The 26988-nt window shown below is 35.5% G+C and overlaps 4 protein-coding genes across 4 annotated transcripts; 3 read left to right on the top strand and 1 right to left on the bottom strand.

Moving 5' to 3' along the window:
• Nucleotides 1-6344: 6344 nt before the first annotated feature.
• On the bottom strand, nucleotides 6345-8443 carry LOC121203560 (mitochondrial outer membrane protein porin 2). Its single transcript, XM_041084714.1, has 5 exons — nucleotides 8340-8443; nucleotides 7490-7586; nucleotides 7314-7403; nucleotides 6999-7213; nucleotides 6345-6918 (listed from the first exon to the last, which is right to left on the bottom strand). Exons 1-5 carry the CDS (start codon nucleotides 8441-8443, stop codon nucleotides 6612-6614), a joined length of 813 nt encoding a protein of 270 aa, XP_040940648.1. The 3' UTR covers nucleotides 6345-6611.
• Nucleotides 8444-13846: 5403 nt separating this feature from the next.
• Nucleotides 13847-14762, top strand: LOC121212266 (keratin, type II cytoskeletal I-like). The gene is made up of 2 exons (XM_041084713.1): nucleotides 13847-14134; nucleotides 14229-14762. Exons 1-2 carry the CDS (start codon nucleotides 13847-13849, stop codon nucleotides 14760-14762), a joined length of 822 nt encoding a protein of 273 aa, XP_040940647.1.
• A 424-nt stretch (nucleotides 14763-15186) lies between these two features.
• On the top strand, nucleotides 15187-16740 carry LOC121212265 (uncharacterized). The gene is made up of 2 exons (XM_041084712.1): nucleotides 15187-15795; nucleotides 15889-16740. The coding sequence occupies exons 1-2, from the start codon at nucleotides 15187-15189 to the stop codon at nucleotides 16738-16740; spliced, it is 1461 nt and encodes a 486-aa protein (XP_040940646.1).
• Nucleotides 16741-19083: 2343 nt separating this feature from the next.
• On the top strand, nucleotides 19084-22766 carry LOC121212264 (uncharacterized). Its single transcript, XM_041084711.1, has 4 exons — nucleotides 19084-19617; nucleotides 20796-21025; nucleotides 21380-21763; nucleotides 22703-22766. Exons 1-4 carry the CDS (start codon nucleotides 19084-19086, stop codon nucleotides 22764-22766), a joined length of 1212 nt encoding a protein of 403 aa, XP_040940645.1.
• Nucleotides 22767-26988: the final 4222 nt, after the last annotated feature.

The following is a 26988-nucleotide window of genomic DNA, read 5'->3' as shown; positions in this document are numbered from 1 at the left end:
AAGTAACTTAACAAAGTAACTAAACAACCTTGCTGTTATAGTAAGCATTCGTGCTGTGGCATGCACAATTGCTAGCACGTATTTCATTCGGAGATATTACAGCAGCTTCATGCGCTGCATGCACTTTAACCAAAAATATCACAGTAGCATGGTAGGCCAATTTTCAACATAAAACTTGCTTGTGCAAGTATCCAAGCTGTTAAATCAGCTTAAAGACAGCCTAAATGACTACTAAATCATCTAAGAACATGATTAATTCTAACCTATCATAACATAAAAGGATTGCAACCAAACTAACAGAAGTCAACTATTACAAAAAAGGTATTTCATCCGGATTACATAATGGACATTTGCGTGCTACTGCTGGACTGCTTGGTCACTTGCATGCTGTTGCATTGTGGTTACCTTTCAACACTCCTCATTGGATTGCAACTAAAACATGCACAATTGCTGCTGTCGGTTTAGTGTTAAGTGAAATCGTTGGAAGAAGACTTCTGGAGGATGAACCCCTGTTCCGTGAGTGGCAGGAAAAAAGAGATTTAACCCACTTTCTAGAATCCTTCATTGATTCAACCAGACCAAAGACTAAATAGGTCTGTGATGGGAGAAAGAAGCTAGAGAAAACTGAATTCTGAATTAAATTAACTAAATCTTTGAATGACTGATTTGTAATTAGTATGACTGATTTACTTGAATGACAAATAACAAACCACAATAATTAATTCCATAACTTCATTTGGATAATGCTAACTTCTTTTGGATAAACAATTAGATAGTTTTTATGATATTATCAACTTTCATTGACGTATGCAATCCACGAGCTTACCGTAAATCCGAGTATTAATAACAACTATATGATATTAAAAAGTTTCATTAACGTATATTACAAAGGATAGTCATCTTTCTTCCGGTTGAAGAACATAACTAAACCAAATGCATAATTCAGCCAGATGAAGTACCTATTAACAGATCTAATCATACGCCCTCTGGGTTACAGAAGTTAATTCTATAAGGACTTATATGCAAAAATGTGCAAATTAACGTTGAGGGCAAATTTTGAAGTTTCTTGTTCCGGGCGTTTGCTTATTATAAAACCGAGTATTAAAAACAACTTTGTGATATTTCCAACTTTCATTGCCTTAAATATTAATGTCGACATCGTTTATGTGTTATTAAAATAAAACAAAACTGAACATTCCATATGGCTTATTGTAAATTTGAGTATTAATAACAACTCTACGATATTAAAAACTTTCATTGACGTATATTGCAAAGGATAGTCATCCTTCCCCCAGTTGAAGAACATAATCAGAATAGTAAATCAAATATATAATTTAGCCGGATGAAGTACGTATTAACAGTTATAACCATTCGTCCTGAGGTTTATGTATGTAAATTGTATAAAGACCTACATGCAAAAATATACAAACGTTGAGGGATTAAACATTACCAACTTTCATTGACTATATAATCCACGAGTCTGCCTTAAATATTAATGTCGACATCTTTCATGTGTTATTGAAATAAAACAGAACTAAACATTCCATATGGTATGTTATAAATCCGAGTATTAATAACAACTGTACGATATTACAAAGTTTCAATGATGTATAGTCAAAGGATAGTCAAACGTAATTATTATAGTAAGTCCAATTCATAATTTAGCCGGATGAAGTATGTATTAATAGATATACTCAAATGTCCTCCGGGTTCCAAAAAATATAAATTGTATAAGGACTTACATGCTAAAATGTGCAAACATTGAGGGCAAATTTTGGAGTTTCTTGTTCTGGGTGTTTGCTTGTTATAAAACTGAGTATTAAAAAAAATTATACGATATTAAAATTGTGTATTAAAACCAACTTTGCAATATTGCCAACTTTCATTGCCTTAAATACTAATGTCGACATCGTTCACGTGTTATTAAAATAAAAGAAAACTAAACATTTCATATGGCTTGTTGTAAATCCGAGTATAATAACAACTATAGGATATTAAAAAGTTTCATTGACGTATATTACAAAGGATAGTCATCCTTTCTTATATATGCGGAATCTTGTATGGAAACTCGTAATCTATCACTCTATCATTTGTACTATCGTTGTTGTTGATATAAAATGGATTCAAGTTGTATACTTCATTCAAAAAATGAAAATCTTTCTTATTAATGAATAGAGGATAGACATCTCAGCAGCCACAACAGTAGCAGCAACTGATGCCTTAGATGCAATCACAGTCTACTCAGTTGTAACAACATTTAGGTTTGTAAAAGCAACCCAATCAAGTATAACAAAATATGCAGCAGAGACTTCAAGCATCAAGTCAAACATCAAGTTCCTTGCTTCAATTGTATCAATCATAGAGAGTTGTTTTGGAGACATCATCAAGTATGTTTTTGAATTTTTACAGTTACATACTATTGCTCTTTGCCTTATTTCTTTGTTGCTTTCTGATATTGTGTTATTTAGAATAGTCTGAAATTTCTAACAATTTGTTTAATTATGTCAGGTTGGTTCCACTCAATTCTTTTGTCCAACGTTTGTATCTTTGTTCTTCCTAGTAATCTAACTTTCAAGATATTCCCAACATGGAGCTCAACATGAAATATATGATTAGGAGATTGCAGTCCTTGAAATCAGCTTGTTACTGTTTTTGCATCAAACTAGTTGGTAAACATGATTGCAAATGTTAGGAGTTTTGTTTGGAGAAGGATGCACAAAGCATGTCCAGATAAGTAAGTGATTACAATGAGGCATTTCTTTTCTGCATGAAATAGTCTAAAGGGTGTCAAAACTCGATTGTTTTAGTAGTGTCTTGGCTCAGTTTCACTGCTTCCATTGAGACATAAGATCTATGCTATAGATTTAGTTAGGTTTTATATCTGAATTGTATATCCCTTGTGTCTAATTTGTTTCACAAATCATTTTAATGCTTTAGTCTGATTCATCCTTATTAGCTACACTATGATCCCTGCGTCTCCCCTTCTATGCTATGTGCACCTTAATTTTCTTTGAGAATTGGTCATATTCTGCTCAAATTTACCTCTATTCCATAAGTTATTTATTTCAATGTTCTTTTAGACATGCGACAAAATCATGTTGATTGATATTAAGTTTTTGAAATATGCAATCTTCTCAGGCTTGTAGATTCATATTAAAAATTGTGATTTCTCGTAAATGCTCCCTCGATCATGTTGATGATCAAGCTACTATAGTCCCACCTACAAATGCTTTTTTGCTTATGCGTTGTCAATCCACTCCTACTAAGAGCTGGTTAGAAGAAGCTAACAAGGTTGAAGAGGACGAGGATAAAATCATGGGTGTAAATAAAATATGAAACAGACATGTAAATTTGAAATTAATTACCAAATAATATGAGCAATTTCATGCTAGAAAAATCAGAATCTTTTGTCTCGTAGTTAACAATTATTTTCACTCAATTGGCATTGTAAAAAGGAGAGAAAGAAATAAACAGGCACGGCATTATTTTGATCGTGTATTTATACATTTTTTTTACTTCAAGTGGCTGCTGATTTGGTCTGCAAAATGATAGTAATCAATTTTAATTTCACATGTGGTTGTCTTTACCATGAGTACCTTACGCATAATTTATGAAAATTTTACTTTATAAGTTTGCTCTACAAGATATATATTTTAGTTTATCTATATATATATTAGTGTGAGGATGAACTTACCGTATGACTTGTTATAAATCTCAGTATTAATAACAATTGTACAATATTAAAAAGTTTCATTAACGTATATTACAAAGGATAGTCATCTTTCCCCCGGTTGAAGAACGTAATTATAATAGTAAATCAAATGCATAATTTAGCTGGATGAAGTATGTATTAACAGATATACCCATACGTCCTCCGGTTTACGAATGTAAATTGTATAAAGACTTACATGCAAAAATGTGCAAACGTTGAGGGCGAATTTTAGACGTTCTTGTTCTAGGTGTTTGCTTGTTATAAAACCGAGTATTAAAAATAACTTTACAGTATTACCAACTTTCATTGACTATATAATCCACGAGTTTGCCTTAAATATTAATGTCAACATCGTTCATGTGTTATTAAAATAAAACAGAACTAAACATTCCATATGGCTTGTTATAAATCCGAGTATTAATAACAACTGTACGATATTAAAAGTTTCATTGATGTATATTACAAAGGATAGTCATCCTTCCCCCGGTTGAAGAACGTAATTATAATTGTAAATCAAATGTATAATTTAGCCGGATGAAGTATGTATTAGCCGGATGAATTTAAAGTCTAGTTGGACTGCCACGTAAGATTACCGTTAGGGAGATAACGAAACTTAATGGAAAAGTGATCACTTCGTAACAAAATAATAACATAAGTGACTAAAACATAACATTTCAAACATAAGTGACTAAAATGTAACATGAGGCAAACAAAAGTGACTATTTTTGTAGTTTATCCTATATTATATTATGTTAATTTTATATATTACATAATTTATAACACAAATAAAACTTAAATCTATACTTATGTATAATACTTTATTGTAAACATTAAAAAAATATAAGTTACCTATATATAAAATCGTAATAAATAAAAATATATAATTATTAAATTTTAAGTTAAAAATAATATAATATATTTTTAAAAAGTTAAAAAAAATAATATGGGCAACTATCCAAAAATGGGTTTGGATTAACCATTTACAAATATGAGTGAACTTAAAGAAAATTTTAGGCCCGCACTTCGGGCCGAATTGAAAAAAAATAGTGTGTTAATATAATGCTTAACCTAACGCAGTCCATGAACACTTCAGTCCCTCAAAATTTTGTAATATTGCTATTTAGCCCCCTAACAATTATCTAAAATATTGTTAATTATGTTGGCTCCCTTTTGTTGCAATAGATTTTGTTTTAAAGTACTTGAATGGCTAAAAGCTCAAATTGAGGTACAACCTTTGTATTAGGGTCAAACCTTTACAAAAGTACTTAGATGGAAGTCAAAATCTTCAAAACGATCAAATTAGGGTCAAACATATTTTAAAGAGTTCAAGTAAGAGTTTTTCAAATGTCTTATATTAAGCCCTCCTTTAGATGGACGTTTACCTCCAATGTAATGCATTTAACTTTCTTTTTGTCTCACGCTATAGTATTTAATCTCACAGTCACCACTATTTTTACACTAACCACAAATAAACGCACCGCCCATCCAAAAGGGTCATAAGTTTCAAATTATGTTTTGCTTTTTTCTTTTCTTTTAAAGTAATATCTGATTCAATTGTCATGTATTTAGTTTTAAATAAGTCTAATTTCACTTAAACCTTTTTAATTAGACGAGATAAACCACATAAAAAGCCTTTTTTGAGCAGTCTTGTAAGAGATTAACTTTTATATAATCATTTTTAAAAAATTAACCTTTATATAAATAACCCTTAAAAGAAAGATTAATCCTTAATTTGAACAAAGACAACCTCATGAAAAGTCATTCTAGAGGTCTTTATATTACATACTTTAGGTGGATGAAGTCCCCCTACTACTTCAAACGTGTATCTTCAGTTTTGAGTAGCCTTCTCAAATAATTGGCTTGTTTTATTTACATATGTGATCACGTGATATATACATATTATGAATCAATCTAGAGGTATTTATGGGTTGAGCCGGGTTTAAGTTGGATCCAATCAAAATTTTAGGTTCATTTTCTAGGTTTGGGTCTGAAAAATGGGCCTAAAATTTTGACCAAGCCTGATTTGGATAAAATTGTTAAAATTCGGGCTCGGTCTGACTGTATTAATTTTTTTAATATTATTATTTTTATATAATTTAAAAAAATAATACATAATACATCAAAAATACTAAAAATATTGAAATAAATATTTCCTAACAAATTGAAAATAAATTTTAAAAAATATGTATACTTAAATAACACTAAGATAAGTGCAACTTAACAAGCAAATACCTCTAAAATAATAAAAACAAGAGTTATACAATATCCAAATAATAACACCAAAATAGTAACAACATAATAATGAAATGGTAACAAAATAGTGAAAAAATAACAAGAAAATAACAACAAAACAATAAAAAAAAAGAAAACAATGAAAAATGAAACAACAATATTTTTTTTGCATATTCGGGATGGGCTCGAGCCCATTTTTTCCAAACTCATTTTTCAGGCTTATATGTTTATTTAAACCCTCTCACTTTTCGGGTAGGCTTTCGGGCTAGGCACAAGTCTATGCATGAACATATGTTTTTTTTTAAATTACTATAATTCAAATTATTTGACCTAATTAATGGAAAAAAAATGTTGATCTTAAAATTAAAAATATACCTTTGGAAGAATAAAGAGTTAGAAATGATAAATTATAGTAGATGTATTAAATCCTCCAAAAACACAAAGTACAAGGACTTTTTATAGAATTTAACCTTCATGAAATTATAATATGCTAGGATCATAATATTGAACCCAAAATTTCCGATCCTCCGAAAACAATAGTTAGTGCATGTCTGAGGTTGTTTCTTAGTACCAGATTTCGGTTTAATCATTGTTTCCTCACCCTTACAGATTATATTAGAAAAAAAAAACTGTATAATGGAATTATTGATGCTCTAATAGACCTATGTCACAGCCTGAGGGCAAGAGCCAATCCTATTCTGGGGATCTTGTCTAAAGCTTTCATATTGAATTCGGCCGAAATATTCAGACTCGAGTTCGGTTTGATTTTTTGAACAAGGAGGGCTTGAAGCTTTCCCCGGTTGTTTAGCGTTGCTTTCACTGTTGTTAGTTTATCCGCAATGCACGACACTCCGACAGCAAGGGAATTCTTGTTGTTGGATAACCTCCTAGTGACCTCCGCAACGGCGGAAATCTTCCTCGACTGGCCGAAACGATGCGCATATGCTAGTCTTAGAAGGTCACCCTTTTCGGCACTGAAAATTATATGTCAAAGACTGAAGCACTGAAGTTTCCACAAGTAAAGTTTAGCAAATGTTATGTCAGGCAAACATACAGTATGATTGAAGCGTCACGACTCGGGTTAGTGACGGAAATGCCTGCATCCAACCGACCGAAACTACGAGAAGTGGTCTTATACTTCGACTCAATGCCGAATGCAATGCTTGAAGTGCCAATAGTTGCTGAAAGCAATATGTCAGGGGATTGGTTTAGGCCAACAGAGATGGATAAAGTAGCATTTCTAAAGGATTGCTGGAATTTGAGGTTGAGCTGATAACAAAAAAAATGAAAACCAACATAATTTTGCAGTCAAAAATCGTATTGAAAATGGCCCGAAGCTTTCTGGTTAACTCATTAGTCCCTATCGTACCTGGCTGGAACCGTACTCGGGTAATCTCAACGAAGCATTGACATTCGTGGATGGCAAAATCTCTCCCCCAAAGGAGAGTGTTGTTGCAATCTGTCATTAAAAAATGCTTAGAATTGATATCAGTTTCATAAAATCTGAAAACTCATAAGCACGTAAGTTAATGATAAACAACGCACACTTGATTTTGTATCAAAGTTCACTTCAACTGCAGCATTTTTATACTTATACTGTGCTCCAACGTTTGCGGTCGATCGCCTTCCCTGTCTAGAAGCCCTTTAAGTTATGATCTGCAAACGTTTGTTGGGAAATTTGTGAGTGAACACGTAATCCATACGAGATCAACACATAGCTAACCGTACTAACTAGAGAGTATTCAACGTGTTTGACCCTTCTAACTTATGTCCATGATTAAAAAATGATAAAAATCACTCCACAAATAAAGCTACAAACCAATCATACTCGAATCTATTATTTGATTAACAAGAAATCTTTATTAACTATTTCGATATCACTAAAGAAAATTTGGGTCAATATGAAACGACCAAGATAGTTTCAATAAACAATGGATTGAAATATCAAATCATAGATTAAAGTTGCACAACATACCACTCCATTACAACTGCGGGTGGAGATATTCAGGGTTTGATCATGGATGTAGCCCTTTGTAAGCAAGTCTAGAAGATGAACAATAACAAAGTTTGCGTCATGATTTGCCCTTTGATAAAAGAAATATAATCGAGATGTTATCTCTCAAGTTTTAGCTTATCTGGTATCATTGTTGTTGTAGACAATGGGTTTATGATAGTTTGCTTCCAAAAATGGTGGAATTATAGTTTATTCCCTCTAAAAATTATAAAATTACTAGTTAATATAATGATGAAATTACATATTTGACTTATAAAAAATTTATAATTTGATTTTGAATTCCAAAACTTTTTGACTTCGACCCTGTATGGAAGCCTATGGAACTCTTTTCTATAAAACAAAAGGTATAGTTAGAATCAAGGAGACAAACCATTGGCAAACTTCCCAAACTCAGAGAAACGTCTTGGTCCAGCTGGTTCTTGCTGCTTGTGTCTTTTGCTTGTTTTGCTTCTCTTCTTTTTCCTCTGGTGGCTGTTGTTGGCCATGGTTGCGAAGTATCAGTGGCGCAGCCAAGTAGCAAGTGGCGGCCGCCGGAGAACCTCCGAGTTCCGAGCTTTTCACATTCGGTCAGGTTGCAGAAAGGAAAATTATGTATTGAAAGGGTAGGGGTTGAGTGGTTTGGACTTTTAAAAAAAAGGACCTATTGGTCTACTGGTTTTGATTTAACAAATGCATGGCAATGGTTAGGAAATTTCATGTCATGTTCATCGGCCTCACTCACTGTCGTTTCTTATGTTTTAAATGGAAATCCAATCATTAATGTATTTGTAAAGCCAAAGACGTTGACTTAAAGCAATTTGTATGGTAACAATAATTATTTATAAAGTAAGTCTTTTTTTTTTCTTTTTAAGTAATAAAGAGCTATGAATAGCTATTTGGTGGGGGTGTGGAGGTTGTTCATTTCGTCTATTAATTATGTAGTCATAAGGGTTCGATTCCAACTTTTAAAAATGTAGCACATTTCATGACTCTCTTCGGAGAAAACCCATGGAGAAATATTTAGGCACTGTTGTAGCGAATGCTACTACTGCCATAACAACAGCATTAGTTCCATGAACATTCTGGTCTGCCATAATAGGTGCTTGAACTCTACGCAAACGCCATTTTGAAACCTTCCAGTCCTGCTTGTTAGACAACGCAAATTAGACGATGTGAGCAGCTGCCCTTGTTTCGAACTTGTCATAATCCGCAATATTCAGCAGATAAATCAATAACTCGGTCTCATTAACACTGGATAAATCAATATTACCTCGCTGCCAAACTTGGACTGCAAGTGGGCATATAAATAAAACATGGTTGAGAGACTCAATTTGACCACACGGAAGACACAAGAGCACAATATATGCAAGGAATAAATACTTTCAAGCCACGCCAAAGAAAATCCTTGACTTCCGACAGAAGGGAGCTATTCCATATTCTCAACCAAGGACCATTAACAAAGATCTCCCGAGGCTAGTGAATTTCTTTATGGCTGTAAAACCCATTTTTTGCCTGACCCAAATTACATAAAGTACAAAACTAAGTCCAAAATAGAATTCAACAATAAAAAATAAAAAATAACAACAGACCCAATTTTGAAGCCTAAATACTTAACCCTAGCCCACAAACCCCAAAACATTTTCAGCCAAAACCCTAGCCTCCAACTGCCTCCATGCTTTCACTACCCACGTTCTCTGCCTCCATGCCTCCATTCCCACGTTTTGCCTTCACCTAAGCAAAAAGAGGCAGAAACAGTTAGAATTTAGGCTATAAAGCCATGAGAGTGTAACAATGTTTTTTTTTGGGGGGGATTATTCAATAAAAACTCAGATTTGATACAAATAGTGGCATCTAAAAATTAAAGAGCAAGAATTTTACCAAAATACAAGCATTCGAATATAGGGAAATAACCACCGATCAGACAAACAGAAAGCCTACACCATCGATTGAGAGCAAAACAGATCTGGTAAACCGAAAACCACCAAGGTTGTTGTTTGTTTCTTCTTTTTTTCATTTATTTTTCCTTTGTGTTTTCGAAACTAACCATTTTGTTGTTCGCTCATCTATTAAAGAGGATAAAAAAGATAAAAAGAACTTATCATTTTAAACTTCGGTTACTGTATGCCGTGACCGGCAATGGTGGTGGTCCGGCAGTGGCTTGATTCTTGGTCATCAAATCCCAGCAAAGAAAAATAAAAGGGCTATGGTTTCTTTTAAAAATGGCAGACTACCGTTCAATTTTTTTTCTTTTCTGTCTTGTTTGGCCCTTTAGTTTTTTAAATAGCAAATAAAATAGTGTCGTTTGGAAGGGATGGGACCCGTCCTTTGTGCTTTGAAGGGAATATTTATGCTGCTGATCCTTCCCCTTTGCACGCATGTCTACTTTGATCCCAGTTCATGATTTGTTATTTCTTTGTATTGTATAATTCGCACCCCATGTTTCGCTTTGATTATAATTAAATCCCAAGCCTTTTACTGCTCTAATTACTTTCAGTTTTTTTTTAAATATTATATTCACCTATTATATTATTCACATTATTATTATTTTGTTTTTTTGTTTATTATTTTACACTTGTACATGCTTTTCAATGTTATTCGCACTATTATATTATTATTATTTCTATTATTTTTACTATTTATTTTTACCATTTTTTATTAGTCATTTAATATTACTTTTATACGCATATTATTATTATTATTACATTTTATTATTTTTCTATTAAAACTAATTAATTTGAGTTTTGATTTCATATTATTATATTAATTATTTAATATTATATATTCATTATATTTTTATTAAAGGTTAATTATTTAAATATGATAATTCTTTTACTCATTATTATATTTATTATATTATATCTATTATTTCTTTTAAAATTATCAAATTGTTTTTACATACTATATTATTATGTTATTTTAGTATAGTTATTATTTTAATTTTCACTTTTATCATTATATTTAATATCGTCATTAATATATATTATTTTATCATTATGTTTTTATTTTACTATTAATATTATTATTGCTATATTTATCATATTATTATATTTTTATCATTATTATTGCTGTTGCTAATTTTCTCTATATTTATTTATTTATATTTATATTGATTGAGTTATTAATTGTATTATTGTTATGTTGCATATCATTTTTTTTCCTCCCCAAATTTTAATCATTTTAATTCTTTTATTCCACAATGTATTCTCAATTTGTTTTTAACATGAAGACAATTTTCTATACTTAATCGTTTTAAAAAACGTGCCCTACCGTATTGGATTCGTTTTTTTTTATATTCGATTTAAGTATTTTATTCAACATTTTATTCCCAAATAGTTTTTAATAAGGGCAATTTTCTATACTTTAATCATTTTAAAAAACGTGCCCTACCGTGCTGGGCTTCATTTTTTATTCGATTTAAGTATTCGAATATCCTTCTTAATCGATTTATTCTCCAAATTTTCTCCTAAACAAAGGCAATTTTCGATATTTGAAATTTCGAAAAATTGTGCCCTATCATATTGGGTTTCGGTTTTTGTTCGATCCAAATATTCAAATATCCTTCTTATTGAATTTCTCCAAGTTTTGAAAAGGGGAGGCAGTGTTCTGTATTTAAAAAATTCGAAAAATCATGCCCTACCGTACTGGGTTGTGGCTTTACGTTTGATTTAAATATCTGAATATCCTTTTTTTTTAAAAGAATAAAGTACACGAATTTTTTTTAAAATAAAAGACAAGCTCATAATCGGGGGTCAAAAACGTTATGTCCTACCGTACTAGACGTGACGTTTTACCTTGAAGCGAGATGGTCTTTAACTCACGTTTAATTTACTCAAATGTTTCAAAAAGGAGGATCGTACTTTAAAATATTTTCAAATCTTTAATTTTCGACATTAAGACATAAATTAATCAATAAAGTATCGATTTTGGGCGTATTGGGGGTGCTAATCCTTCCTCATACGTAACTGACTCCCGAGCCTATTTTCTCAAAATTCGTAGACCAAAATGTTTTATAAGGTGGCACAATCACACCACAAAAAGGATTGGTGGCGACTCCATTTTTGTTTTAAAGTCGATCTCCGTTTTTAAAAAAAAATGGTTTTGACAGCTTGGCGACTCCGCTGGGGACCCATAAAAAGAGTCGAGCTGTAAATTGATTATTTTCTATCGTCTTGTCGAAATTTGAAGTTTGTTTTTCTAAAAATCCACGATCTTCGCATTGCATCTTCTGTGTCCTTGTTGAATTTACTTTTGATATGCTTTCGCACCATATTGCATGACCGTTGGGGTCGCACCTCTTAAGTAGGAGTGAGAAACTATGCCTTCGTGAGGTTTTCACCTCCGCAGGGGCTAGGGGATCGCTTCCGGAATACATCCGTACCTATGTCTTTGTGAGGTTGTCACCTCTGCATGGCCATAGGGAAATGTATTCCCCTGAACTGAACTTGGTCCGTATGAGTCTATAATGGGTGAGGATCAAGGAATCTGCGGGTTCAGGTACCTTTACTCTAGAACCAACCCACATATAGTACGCCTTAGGAGCCTGCCTTAGGTAGAACTACACCGAGACTCAGTGGTTGCCGAAGTAGGTGCTTGATTGCTTTGATTTTTATTTTATATACATGATTCTGACTTGTTTTTTATTTTTATTTTTTTCTTAAATAGTGATTGCATATTATTTTCTTCATAAAAGGATGTGTGGATTTACGGTTCGGTTACTAATAGAAAGTTTTACCATGGAGAGCGAATTCTCTGATAAAGTGGAATATAATGCGTTTACCCAGAAATGGTCAGAGAATACACAATTAGAGAAGGGTGACAGTTTGGCGGAGGGGTATACATCGGAGTTATGGGACTTTACCCGTATTAGTGTGGCATAAAATGATTTTAGGTAGCTGAAAGAGATATGGAGTCATTGGGATGGTGAGATGAAGCCTTTATTCTATCATAATTGTGATGATATGTCATATCTTCTTGATATTAAGGTAGATAAGCATTTGTTCTGAGCCGTGGCTCAATTCTGGAATTCTGCTTACAACTATTTTACTTTCGGAAAGGTGGATTTAACACCTACTATAGAAGAATATACGGCTTTGCTGCGATGTCTGAAATTTCAAACTGACAAGATTTATTCTAGAATCGTCAATGTCTCAACTTTCGTCAAGAGATTGATGAATATTACCGGGATAAGTGAGTAGTGAGTTGTGGCTCGAGTCCAACAGAAGGGTGATGGGAAGTGTATCCCTTGGATAAGTTTGAGAGAGCTGATTCTGACGCATCCTGATATGAAGAGAAGAGTAGACGTCTTTGCTTTGAGTGTTTATGGGTTGGTGGTTTTCCCTAAAGCTTTAAGGCATATAGACGAAGCAGTTACCAATTTATTTGACCAGCTTGGTAAAAGGATCACACCTGTTCCTACAATATTAGCTGAAACTTTCAGATCTTTGAATGCATGCCGAAGAGCGGGCGAAGGCAGATTTATTGGATGTGCACAGATTTTATTAGTTTGGTTCAATAGCCATTTCTAAAAGACGGAGAAGGCCTCTTATCAACCCTTCCTCCAAAATTTCTCTCCTTTGAAGGAAATTGCGGCAACGTCGAGGAGGGACAATATATCAGAGGAGAGATGGATGGCGATACTGCAAAATCTTCAAGAGGATGATATCGAGTGGAGAGCCCCTTGGATGGTTCCCGGTGAGATTATTTTCAGCTGTGGAGATTATTATTGGGTTCCTTTGTTAGGGATTTGGGGAGGCATCGGTTATGCCCCTTTCCTCGTATCGAGGCAATACAGGTCGAGGCAATTCATACCTGCAACACAGGGGCTGGTTCAGAGCGAGTTTTGTTATAAATGGGATAATTACAAGAAAAAGTTCAAAGAGATTTGTAACGCCTGAAACCGAACCTACCGGATGGAAGGAGTTGCTGTAAACCCGATAGTGACCCTTGGGTATAACAAGTGGCAGAGAAGAAGGGTTAATGATAACATTCTGAGGCCAAACCTAGAAGATGCTCGACTGATAGAGGAATATCTACGAGTGGTTCCCTCTGAGTTGGAAATTATAAGGCAAGACTTCGAAAAGAAAAGTTCGGAGTTAGAAAAGAAAATGAAACGGTTGGAGGAGGAAAATGTGTACTTGAAGTTAGATGTTGATGTCCAGAAGTCGAAGGCCGAGAATTTAAGAAAAGGAAAGAGAAAAGTTGAAGAGGATCTTGCTAGCTTGAAGGAATATTACAAGAAGTATCGAGCTTTAGTAAAAAAACGCTGGTTTAGGTAAGACATCTGAATAGTAGAGGCAAGAAATTCAAGAAGAAAAGGCTAAAACTGATCAGTGGAAGAAGAAGTTCCATGATACTAAGGCACGAGAGGCTGGGTTAGAGAAGAGCTTGGATGATAGTCAAAGTGAAAAGAAGGTGTTAAGGGCCCGAGTAGCTGAGTTAGAGAAAGTACTACACCAGCATCGGAGTCGTAACTCGGTGATTGAATTAAAGGCCAGTTTAAGCAAGATCGAGGATCTGAAAAGAAAAGTAGAAGAGCTTAAGTCTACACTTCAGAATTGTGAGCTCCAAATTGAACGACTGGAAGCAAATAACTGTCAGTTAAGCGAGCAGCTTCATCGATCTCAAGATCAGGTCCGGGATAGAGATTACCTCATGGGCCAAGCTATAGCCCAAATACGAGAAGTGGCTGATTACTTACAGACTCTTGTAGTTCAGGCAGATGTGCTAAGTACCAAATATGAGTTAGTGTCAGATCGAGGGCAGGAGTTAGCCTCCCTTCTTAGGAAAGTGAAAGTTTTGAGCATTAGGGCTAAGCCATATATGTAATCCGTTTTATGTAAGGGATTTTGTTTTTAAGTAAAGTTTTCTAAATGGAATTGAATCAGATTCGACGTCATCTTTTTTGCATTCATCTCGTACATTTGCATTTATATCATATCATATGCATTAAATTTCATAAAAAAGATCCCTAAATGATTAAAATTTATTTTAGTTAAATTTGGAAGCTCGTGAAAGTTCACCGATTAAGCACCACTATAGTACGCAAAGGAAAACGAGAGCCATGGACCAAAGATTAGAGAAATTAGAACAGATGCAAAAGGAAATACAAGAGCAACTGTATTTACAGATGCAAGAGCAGTTGGCCAAAATACAATAGGACATGAGGGATCAGATGTTAGAATCCCAGAAAAACATGATAAATCAATTTGCACAAATGTTGGCTAGAGCTTCGGATAAATGAAAGAGCCCTATGATTGGTACCGGAAACGATGATGAGGACCCTTCTATTCCCCCAGGCTTTACTCCAGTGGGCATTCAAATGCCACAACCAAGGGTATCTGTTAACATTAAACCTCCGTGTCAAACTGGTACTTCAGCCCCGATAAATTTCCCAATGGGATCAAGCTCTAACCCCGAGGATAATTTGGTGAATCCCACGGTCCCTGATTTTGATGAGGCAGTAGAGGTGGAAAAGGCGAGAATGGAGATCCCAAAGAACCTAGAGGATCGTTGCAAATGGTTTGAGGAGAAGTTCAAAGCGTTAGAGAATGTTGATTATCACGATGGGATTGATGCTAAGGATCTGAGCCTGGTCCCAGACCTAGTACTTCCTCCAAAGTTCAAGATGCCGGAGTTTGAGAAATACAACGAGACCAGTTGTCCTGAGGCTCACATCACAATGTTCTGTCGAAGGATGACAGGATATATCCATAATGATCAGTTATTAATCCACTGCTTCCAAGATAGCCTGATTGGGGCAGCGGCCAAATGGTATAACCAGTTGAATCGGGGCCAAATTAGTTCATGGAAAGACTTGGCACAAGCTTTTATGAAGCAATATGGCTACGTGACGGATATAGTGCCTGATAGAATCACTTTACAAAGTATGGAAAAGAAGCTGAACAAAAGTTTTAGGCAATATGCCCAGAGATGGAGAGAAATCGCTATGCAGGTTCAACCGCCACTGCTTGAGAAGGAAACGACCATGTTGTTTATCAATACCCTGAAAGCACCTTTCATCAATCACTTGCTAGAAGGCGCAACCAAGAGTTTTTCAGATATAGTAATATCCTGTGAGATGATAGAAAATGCAATAAGGTGCGGAAAGATAGAAGCTGGGGAAAGCACCAATAAGTCGGTCCCACGAAAGAGAGAAAATGAAATAAACAATGTAAGTAGGAGTTATGCAAAACTGATCACTGTGAATCAACCGAGAATAGTAAACGCGAGTCAGCAAGCCTCATCAAAGCAAGAGTCTGATACAAAGCGAAATACGGAGAAACTCCAGTTTATGTCCATCCCAGTGACGTATAAGGAGTTATATCCAACTTTATTTAATGCACATGTTGTATCCCCGGTTTACCTGAAACCGATGCAACCTTCGTATCCCAAGTGGTACAACGAAAATGTCCAATGTGAATACTATGCGGTAATCACAGGACATGCGATAGAAAATTGTACCGCATTTAAGAGGTTAGTGGAAAAGCTCCTTGAAATGGGCATAATAAAATTCGATGAGTCATCTGGCGGGGAAAATCCGTTACGCAATCATGCCGACAAGGGGGTAAATGCAGTAATTGAGAATACCGGAAAAAGAGTTAGAATGACTGTGGCTGAAGTAAGAACACCATTGAGAAAGGTTTGGAAGGAAATAATGAAGAAAGAGTTAATCGCGCAGAGTTTGGGAAACAGACCCCAGAAAATAGGGAACTATTACGAGTTCCATGATGAGGAGGATCATGAGATCCAAGAATGTGATGAATTTAGGGCCCTAATACAGGAACTAATGGACAACAAAGAGTAGGAATTCTTTGAATATGTAGAAGAGAGAGATGTATGCACCTCGGAAGGAGGGTCGTTAGGAAAAGACTGTGAGATTAATCGCCCAAGAGTAATTATTTTACAGCCAAAGATTAATGAAGTTGGATTGAAAATGGCACCAAGAATAGTGATACAGAACCCCGTTGCTTTCCCTTATAAGGATAGCAAGAGGGTACCTTGGAGCTATAATTGTAATGTGACAATTCCGGGAGGGAAGAACTAGGTCAACACCCAAGGGGAAGCCCAGGATGTAGGTTTCCATACGAAAGCCGATTTAGTAAAAGGGAAATCTTTAATGAAGCAAGGAGAGGAGCTACCGGTTAAGGAGCCAATAGTTGAGAATGAGGCAAAGGAATTTTTGAAATTCTTAAAACACAGTGAATATAGTGTCGTGGAGCAGCTACACAAACAGTCAGCTCGCATCTCGGTACTGACCTTACTTTTAAGCTTGGAGATACACCGTAACGCGTTAATGAATGTGTTAAATGAGACCTATGTTGCAAATGACATCACAGTAAACAAGCTAAACCGCCTTATCAATAACATAAGTGTAGACAATTTCATCTCATTCAGCGACGATGAAATACCATCAGGGGGTAGGGGATCTACTAAGGCCTTACACATCACTACCCGTTGTAAGGGGTATACTGTGCCGGGGGTTCTAATTGATAATGAGTCAGCACTAAATGTTTTGCCCTTATCTACATTGAATAGGCTACCAATAGACAGCTCTCACATAAAGACGTGTCAGAACATGGTGAGAGCATTTGACGAGACTGAAAGAAATGTGATAGGAAGAATCGAAGTACCTCTTTTAATTGGTCTGAATACATATGAGGTAGATTTCTTAGTGATGGACATTAAGCCCTCCTATAATTGCCTGTTAGGGAGGCCTTGGATTCATGCGGCAGGGGCAGTACTGTCATCATTGCATCAAAAGTTGAAATTGATAATGGAGGGTCGATTGATAACAATAAACACGGAAGAGGATATTATTGCATCTGTGACCAGTGATGCACTATACATTGAGAAGGATAATGGGGCGTTGGAGTATGTTTTTCGTTCATTGGAATTTGTGAATGCCACTTTTGTTATGGAGGGAAGTAAGATCCTGATGCCCAAAGTGTCCAGTGCTATGAAAATGGGTTTACAACTGATGGTTGGAAGCGGAGCATTGTCCGGAATGGGACTCGAAAAGTATCTGCATGGAAGGGTTGAGGTACCGGTCTTGATTGATAAGCAGGATTACTTTGGCTTGAGATATGAGCCGGATGCAAAACAAAGAAGAAAGGAAGTAGAGAAGAGACAAGAGAGACGAAGAGCACGGTTAAGTGGGGCAGAAGTCAAATGGGAGCCAATGAGCTTTCCCCACATATCCAAAACTTTTGTGTCAGGAGGAATGATTCATCTTGAGAGCGGAATGACAAGGGAAGAATATTTTGAAGACATGTGCGATAGCCTAAGCATTAATGCTATCCTTGGAGAATGAGTAGAAGAAGGAAACTTATCGGGTATTCTCCCTTACGAGCCTGGAAGTGTGCTAAAAATTGGACTGCAGAAGATATTCCTATATTTTTAGAGCAAATTTAAAGTAATGTTCAGTACATACTTATTGTTTTCAGCCTAGAACAATAAGAATCTTTTGTGAAATAGGCTCATGTTTAAATATCATTATTTCAATAAAGAAATGCATTTTCCTCACTTTTCGAGCAAATATTTTGTTCTATTTTCATTCATTTTCATGTTACAAATAAGTTATTCTTAGATTCCTTTTTGGACATTCTTTCATATTTGTAACAGGTCCCCAGATATCAATGACACGAGTAGTACTGATATGGACCCTGAATCTCTTTTTGAGCAAAATTTGCGCTTAGAGGGATCTCAGGATTTTGAAGATAACGAGGATTATAGTTTATCTCCGGACTTGTTAAGGATGGTAGAGCGAGAAGTGAAACAGATTCTGCCTCACCAGGAGACAATTGAGAGCGTGACCCTGGAAGAAGGAAATGAGGTGAAAATTGGCACTTGCATCAATTAAAAGACAAGACAGGACCTTATTGAATTATTGCGAGAGTTCAAGGATGTCTTTGCATGGACGTATCAAGATATTCTAGGTTTAAACCCTAATATTGTGATACGCCGTGTTCCCACAAAGAAGGAGTGCAAGCCGGTACAGCAGAAACTCCGAAGGATGAGACCCGATATGGCAGTGAAAGTAAAGGAAGAGGTCAAGAAGTAATTTGATGCTGGTTTCTTACAAGCGGTTAATTACCCAGAATGGGTAGCTAATGTTGTCCCTGTCCCTAAAAAAGATGGAAAAGTGCGGATGTGTTTGGATTACAGAGACCTAAACAAAGCTAGTCCAAAGGACAACTTCCCGTTGCCTCATATTGATACCCTAGTAGATAATACGGCGGGCTATTCACTGTTCTCTTTTATGGATGGATTCTCGGGGTATAATCAAATTAAGATGCATTCTGAAGACATGGAAAAGACTATGTTCATAACCTTATGGGAAACGTTTTGCTATAAGGTGATACCATTCGGTTTGAAGAACGCGGGAGCAACGTATCAAAAGGCTATGGTAACCCTCTTTCATGACATGATGCATAAAGAAATCGAGGTTTACGTTGACGACATGATCGCAAAGTCTCGAACAAAAAATGAGCACTTACAAGTCTTAAGGAGGTTATTTTTGAAGTTGAAAAAATTTCAGCTTAAACTCAATCCGACGAAATGTACTTTTAGAGCCAGGTCAGGAAAATTACTGGGTTTTGTCGTCAGTGAAAAAAGAGTTATAGTTGACCTGGATAAAGTCAGAGCTATACAGGAACTGCCTCCACCCCGTACTCAAAAAGAAGTTCGTGGTTTCCTAGGAAGATTAAACTACATTGCCCGGTTCATTTCACAACTAACAGAGAAATGTGACCCCATATTTCGTCTCCTTAAGAAACACAATCTAGGTGTATGGGATGATGAGTGCCAAAAAGCCTTCGACAAAGTTAAACATTACTTGTCCAACCATCCAGTGCTGACGCCGCCTAGTCCTGATAGGCCACTGATATTGTATTTAACAGTATTTGACAATTCAATGGGATGTGTGCTTGGCCAACATGATGAGACCGGAAGGAAGAAAAATGCGATATATTACCTCAGTAAAAAATTCACTGAGTGTGAAATGAGATATTCGTCAATTGAAAATTTATGTTGCGCTTTGGTTTGGACCACCCGGAGATTGAGGCAGTACATGTTGTACCATACGACGTGGTTAATTTCAAAACTAGACCCTTTAAAGTACATGATGGAATCAACTGCGTTGAGTGGAAGAATGACCCGATGGCAAATTCTACTTTCCGAGTTTGACATAGTCTACGTAAACTAGAAGGCCATTAAAGGGAGTGCCATAGCAGATTTTCTAGCCAGTAGAGCCTTAAAAGATTATGAGCCTCTGAACTTTGATTTTTCAATGAAGATTTAATGTATGTGGCAACTACCGATGAAGGCACGTCCGAAAATTTTTCTTGGAAACTAAATTTTGATGGTCCATTAAATGCCATTGGTAATTGAATTGGGGCAGTTTTGATATCCCCAAGTGGAGATCATTATCCATTCACTTGCAAGTTGGATTTTGACCGCACAAACAATATGGCAGAGTACGAGGCATGTATCATGGGAATTCGTGTGGCCATAGATCAAAAAATCAAAGTGCTAGAGGTATATGGAGACTCTGCATTGGTGATCTATCAGCTCAAAAGTGAATGGGAGACGAGAGATCCCAAATTGATCAGTTATCGAATGTTAGTTCTGGAATTAATTGAGCAGTTTGATGACGTCACTTTCTTTTATCTCTCGCGTGATGAAAATCAGATGGCTGATGCCCTGGCTACATTAGCTTCTATGATCAGAATAAATGAACAAGGAGATATGAATCCAATCCAGATAAGTATTTGCGATGCTCCAACTCATTGCTGCAATATAGACGAAGAAGAAGAAAGAAATAACCATCCTTAGTATCATGACATTCTGCGATACGTGAAGAGTCGTGAATACCCTGTCCAGGCAACGGAAAATGATAAAAGAACGTTGAGAAGGCTAGCCAATGACTATGTCTTGGATGGAGAAGTCCTGTATAAAAGGAGGAAAGATCAGGTACTGTTAAGGTGTGTTGATGCTGTTGAAGCTAAGAAAATCCTGGAAGAGGTCCATGAGGGTGTCTGCAGGACGCATGCCAATGGGTTCACAATGGCCTGGCAAATTATGAGATTCGGGTACTACTGGTCCACAATGGAAGGAGATTGCATCAGCTATGCCAAGAAATGCCATAAGTGCCAGATTTATGGTGACAAGATCCACGTGTCTCCTTCACCCCTTCATGTCGTGACTTCTCCGTGGCCTTTCTCAATGTGGGGCATGGACCTTATTGGGTCGATTTCACCGAAGGTTTCTAATGGGCATCAATTCATCTTTGTGGTTATCTATTACTTCACTAAGTGGGTAGAGGCTGCTTCATATACCAACGTTACAAAGTCGACAGTCAGTAAGTTCTTGAAAAAAGAAATCACATGTCAATATGGTATGCTAGAAAAGATCATATCAGACAACGCGTTGAATTTGAATAACAGCGTGATAGTAGAGGTTTGCAGGCAGTTCAAGATTAAGCACCATAACTCGTCACCTTATCGTCCAAAAATGAATGGTGCGGTTGAGGCAGCCAATAAGAATATCAAAAGGATCGTGGGAAAAATGACTGAGACCTACAAGGATTGGCATGAAAAGTTACCATTTGCTCTTTATGCCTATCAAACATCTGTCAAAACTTCTACCGATGCAACACCTTACTCATTAGTTTATGGGATGGAGGCAGTTTTGCCCATTGAAGTCGAAATTCCTTCTTTTCGGGTTTTATCAGAGTTGAAGCTAGACGAAGCAGAATGGATTCAGTCCCGGTATGATCAGCTGAATTTGATTGAAGAAAAGAGACTGAAGGCTATTCATCATGGTCAAATGTACCAAAGGCGAATGATGCGAGCTTACAACAAAAAAGTTCGCCCTAGAGTATTCCGTGAGGGGGATTTGGTGTTGAAACAAATTCTCCCTATGCAAAAAGATTTTAGAGGGAAATGGATGCCAAACTAGGAAGGACCTTACGTGGTAAATAAGGCTTTTTCTGGAGGAGCACTGATATTAACTGAGATGGATAGTAGGAGCCTGCCTAACCCAGTAAATTCAGATTCAGTCAAGAAGTATTTCACTTAAGAGGTGAAAACCCGTAAAGGGCACCTAAAAAAAAGGGGGTGAGGCCAAGGTGAAAACCCACAAAGGACGCCTTGAGACCAAAGGGGTTATGAATTGAAAACCCGAAAAGGGCACCTAAAAAAATAAAAGGGTGAGGCCAAGGTGAAAACCCGCAAAGGGCGCCTTGAGACTAAAGGGGTTTTGAATTGAAAACCCGAAAAGGGCAATTCAAATTTTGACCAAGGATGGGGCATGCGGTAATTTTACTGTGCTGGAATTAATGAAGAGAAAGCACGTATGTCTTGGGGCATCGACAAAATACGTTAGATCTCCTAGGCATATGATAAGCTCAGAATGGTCTTCAAGAACTTTGTACCGGGAAGCTCGGACGGTGATATCTGGGGCACCTAGTTCACATCTCACCTATGTTGTATTTGTTTTGCTTTTCTATTTGTTCTAAGCTATGCTCTCAATAAATTTTCCTTCTTATGGTATTTGCCATCTTTAATTAACGTTTTTTGAGCTATGCTCTCAAATAATTTCCTGTTAGCCTATTATTATTATTATTTTCCTCATCTTCTTCTCTCTCCTTTTTTCTTTTTCGAGCATTTTTTGCATTGAACTAACGATTAATGGACTAATAATACTTTCACAAAGGAGGTTTTACATATTACTTCGGAAACTTCTAATGTTGCAAGAATCGGAAACAGGACTATTGTTCAGAACTCCTCAAGCCTAAGGGTTGGAAATGTTGAAAAAAGGGGTCTAGTTTAGTGCACTTCTCAGGATTTTGTTTGTCAGAGGTACCTCGACGAATAATAAGCAATGTCCACTCAAGTATTAAAGTGAAATCATGATTGGAAAATAGATTAAGATTTTGCATCTGGTCATATTCCCTAGAGAGGGTTTAATAGACCATTTGATTGAAAAGATGGTACAAATCCTATACGCCTGAGTCGAAGTGGAATGGATTTAAGAAGTGGATTTTCTATCAAGGATACTAGTTGAGTAAAGAGGATAGGATTATATGGCAGTGATAAATTTTTGATAAATGACGAATAGTAATAACCTAAAAAGGGGATCATTTTCATGACATTCTACATTCATACAAATGTCATTCATGACACATTTAGTTAGGAGCATTTGATTCATGTTAATCATGGCATCTTAATCATTTGACGTAGGCATAAACCTCAAGAAATCAATTTTACAGATAGATTCTTCAGTGGTCATATAGCAAGATTGAAACTACAAGTTTTAAGCAGATCTTATATTCGCTAAGTAAGAGCGGAGCAGATCAATTTTCAGCAGATCTTATCTTCGCCGAGTAAGAGCAGAGCAGATTCAAGCCACTAGCTTTGACCCCCTAAGCAGTAGGGTAATAGGCTAAAAAATTACAGATCTTATCTCCCTAAGCAGTAGTGGAGCAGATCGAAGACGATGAACAGGCTTTATCGAAGACGATGAACAGGCTTTAACTCCCTAAGCAGTAGGGTAACAGGCCGAAGATTACAGATTTTATCTCCCTAAGCAGTAGTGGAGCAGATCGAAGACAATAAACCTTATCTCTCTGAAGTTGCAGAGAGCATGTTGAAATTACAAGTCTTATCTCCCTGAAGTTGCAGCGGAGCAGACTGAAGATAGCAGATCTTATCTTCCTAAGTAGTGGTGAAGCAAATCGAAGATACCAAACCTTATTTCTTTGAAGTTGCAGAGAGAGAGTTGAAGATACAAACCTCGTGTCCCTAAGTAGTAGTGGAACAAGTTGAAGTTACCAGTTATTATCTCCTTCAAGTGCCAGTAGAGTAGATTGAAGCTACAAATCTCTTCTCTCTGAAACCTATTGGAGTGGATCGAAATGTTAATTTCTATACCCCTGAAGATGCAGTGGGATGGAATGTGGCTACTTGAGCAAGATGAGCAACAAGGAGTCAGGATTCAACAAGACCGGGCAAAATTGGTCTTTCTAAAGTCTTTGTTTCGTTCTCGTTACACAACAACGAGCAAAGAGGGGCAGCTGTAAAACCCAATTTTTGCCCGGCCCAAATTACATAAAGCACAAAAACAAGTCCAAAATAGAATTCAACAACAAAAAAACAAAAAATAAAAACAGACCCAATTTTGAAGCCCAAATACTTAACCCTAGCCCACAAACCCCAAAACATTTTCAGCCAAACCCTAGCCTCCAACTGCCTTCATGCTTCCACTACCCACGTTCTCTGCCTCCATGCCTCCATTCCCACGTTTTGCCTTCACCTACAGCAAAAAGAGGCAGAAACTGTTAGAATTTAGGCTATAAAGTCATGAGAGTGTAACAATGTTTTTTTTTTTGGGGATTATTCAATAAAAACGCAGATTTGATACAAATAGTGGCATCTAAAAATCAAAGAGCAAGAATTTTACCAAAATACAAGCATTCGAATATAGGGAAATAACCACCGATCAGACAAACAAAAAGCCTACACCATCGATTGAGAGCAAAACAGATCTGGCAAACCGAAAACCACCAAGGTTGTTGTTTGTTTCTTCTTTTTTTCATTTTTTTCCTTTGTGTTTTCGAAACTAACCATTTTGTTGTTTGTTCATCTATTAAAGAGGATAAAAAAGATAAAAAGAACTTTTCTTTTTAAACTTCGGTTACTGTATGTGGTGACCGGCAATGGTGGTGGTCCGGCAGTGGCTTGATTCTTGGTCATCAAATCCCGCAAAGAAAAATAAAAGGGCTATGGTTTCTTTTAAAAATGGCAGACTACCGTTCAATTTTTTTTCTTTTCTATCTTGTTTGGCCCCTTTAGTTTTTTAAATATCAAATAAAATGGTGTCGTTTGGGAGGGATGGGACCCGTGCTTTTGTGCTTTGAAGGGAATATTTATGCTGCTGATCCTTCCCCTTTGCACGCATGTCTACTTTGATCCCAGTTCATGATTTGTTATTTCTTTATATTGTATAATTCGCACCCCATGTTTCGCTTTGATTATAATTAAATCCCAAGCCTTTTACTGCTCTAATTACTTTCAGTTTTTTTTAAAATATTATATTCACCTATTATATTATTCACATTATTATTATTTTGTTTTTTTTGTTTATTATTTTACACCTGTACATGCTTTTCAATGTTATTCGCACTATTATATTATTATTATTTCTATTATTTTTACTATTTATTTTTACCATTTTTTATTAGTCATTTAATATTACTTTTTATACGCATATTATTATTATCACATTTTTATTATTTTTCTATTAAAACTAATTAATTTGAGTTTTGATTTCATATTATTATATTAATTATTTAATATTATATATTCATTTTATTTTTATTAAAGGTTAATTATTTTAAATGTGATAATTCTTTTACTCATTATTATATTTATTATATTATATCTATTATTTCTTTTAAAATTTTCAAATTGTTTTTACATACTATATTATTATGTTATTTTAGTATAGTTATTATTTTAATTTTCACTTTTATCATTATATTTAATATCGTCATTAATATATATTATTTTATCATTATGTTTTTATTTTACTATTAATATTATTATTGCTACATTTATCATATTTTTATATTTTTATCATTATTATTGCTGTTGCTAATTTTCTCTATATTTATTTTTTTATTTATATTGATTGAGTTATTAATTGTATTATTATTATGTTGCATATCATTTTTTTTCCTCCCCAAATTTTAATCGTTTTAATTCTTTTATTCCACAATGTATTCTCAATTTGTTTTTAACATGAAGACAATTTTCTATACTTAATTGTTTTAAAAAACGTGCCCTACCGTATTGGGTTCGTTTTTTTATATTCGATTTAAGTATTTTATTCAACATTTTATTCCCAAATAGTTTTTAATAAGGGCAATTTTCTATACTTAATTATTTTAAAAAATGTGCCCTACCGTACTGGGCTTCGTTTTTTATTCGATTTAAGTATTCGAATATCCTTCTTAATCGATTTATTCTCCAAATTTTCTCCTAAACAAAGGCAATTTTCGATATTTGAAAGCTCAGAAAATTGTGCCCTATCATATTGGATTTCGGTTTTTGTTCGATATCCTTCTTATTGAATTTCTCCAAGTTTTGAAAAGGGGGAGGCAGTGTTCTGTATTTAAAAAATTTGAAAAATCATGCCCTACCGTACTGGGTTGTGGCTTTACGTTTGATTTAAATATCCGAATACCCTTTTTTTTAAAAGAATAAAGTGCACGATTTTTTTTTAAATAAAAGACAAGCTCATAATCGGGGGTCAAAAACGTTTGTCCTACCGTACTAGACGTGACGTTTTACCTTGAAGCGAGATGGTCTTTAACTCACGTTTAATTTACTCAAATGTTTCAAAAAGGAGGATCGTGCTTTAAAATATTTTCAAATCTTTAATTTTCGACATTAAGACATAAATTAATCAATAAAGTACCGATTTTAGGCGTATTGGGGGTGCTAATCCTTCCTCATATGTAACTGACTCCCGAGCCTATTTTCTCAAAATTTGTAGACCAAAATGTTTTATAAGGTGGCCCAATCACACCACAAAAAGGATTGGTGGCGACTCCATTTTCATTTTAAAGTCGATCTCCGCTTTTAAAAAAAAAATAGTTTCGACAGCTTGGCGACTCCGCTGGGGACCCATAAAGAGAGTCGAGCTGTAAATTGATTATTTTCTGTCGTCTTGTCGAAATTTGAAGTTTGTTTTTCTAAAAATCCACGATCTTCGCATTGTATCTTCTGTGTCCTTGTTGAATTTACTTTTGATATGCTTTCGCACCATATTGCATGACCGTTGGGGTCGCACCTCTTAAGTGGGAGTGAGAAACTATGCCTTCGTGAGGTTTTCACCTCCGCAGGGGCTAGGGGATCGCTTCGGGAATACATCCGTACTTATGTCTTCATGAGGTTTTCACCTCTGCATGGCCATAGGGAAATGTATTCCCCTGAACTGAACTTGGTCCGTATGAGCCTATAATGGGTGAGGATCAAGGAATCTGCGGGTT

This window comes from Gossypium hirsutum, chromosome A13 (genome assembly GCF_007990345.1).
Source record: "Gossypium hirsutum isolate 1008001.06 chromosome A13, Gossypium_hirsutum_v2.1, whole genome shotgun sequence".
In the NCBI taxonomy this organism is placed as follows: domain Eukaryota; kingdom Viridiplantae; phylum Streptophyta; class Magnoliopsida; order Malvales; family Malvaceae; genus Gossypium; species Gossypium hirsutum.
The sequence above is the reverse complement of the archived record's forward strand: the minus strand, read 5'-3'. Positions and strand labels throughout refer to the sequence as shown.

Excerpts from the sequence above, each read along its gene's own strand:
- LOC121212264 (XM_041084711.1), top strand. The coding sequence starts at position 19,084 with ATGTGTTTGGATTACAGAGACCTAAACAAAGCTAGTCCAAAGGACAAC. Across the intron at positions 19,618-20,795 it reads CACCCCGTACTCAAAAAGAA|AGTCGTGAATACCCTGTCCA; the intron begins GTTCGTGGTTTC and ends CGATACGTGAAG. Across the intron at positions 21,026-21,379 it reads TGGCAAATTATGAGATTCGG|CGTGATAGTAGAGGTTTGCA; the intron begins GTACTACTGGTC and ends TTTGAATAACAG.
- LOC121212265 (XM_041084712.1), top strand. The coding sequence starts at position 15,187 with ATGATTGGTACCGGAAACGATGATGAGGACCCTTCTATTCCCCCAGGC. Across the intron at positions 15,796-15,888 it reads ATGGCTACGTGACGGATATA|GTTCAACCGCCACTGCTTGA; the intron begins GTGCCTGATAGA and ends ATCGCTATGCAG.
- LOC121203560 (XM_041084714.1), bottom strand. The coding sequence starts at position 8,443 with ATGGCCAACAACAGCCACCAGAGGAAAAAGAAGAGAAGCAAAACAAGC. Across the intron at positions 7,587-8,339 it reads CGTTTCTCTGAGTTTGGGAA|GGCTTCTAGACAGGGAAGGC; the intron begins GTTTGCCAATGG and ends CATAACTTAAAG. Across the intron at positions 7,214-7,313 it reads CCGAGTACGGTTCCAGCCAG|CTCAACCTCAAATTCCAGCA; the intron begins GTACGATAGGGA and ends TTTTGTTATCAG.
- LOC121212266 (XM_041084713.1), top strand. The coding sequence starts at position 13,847 with ATGGAAGGAGTTGCTGTAAACCCGATAGTGACCCTTGGGTATAACAAG. Across the intron at positions 14,135-14,228 it reads TAAGAAAAGGAAAGAGAAAA|AGGCAAGAAATTCAAGAAGA; the intron begins GTTGAAGAGGAT and ends TCTGAATAGTAG.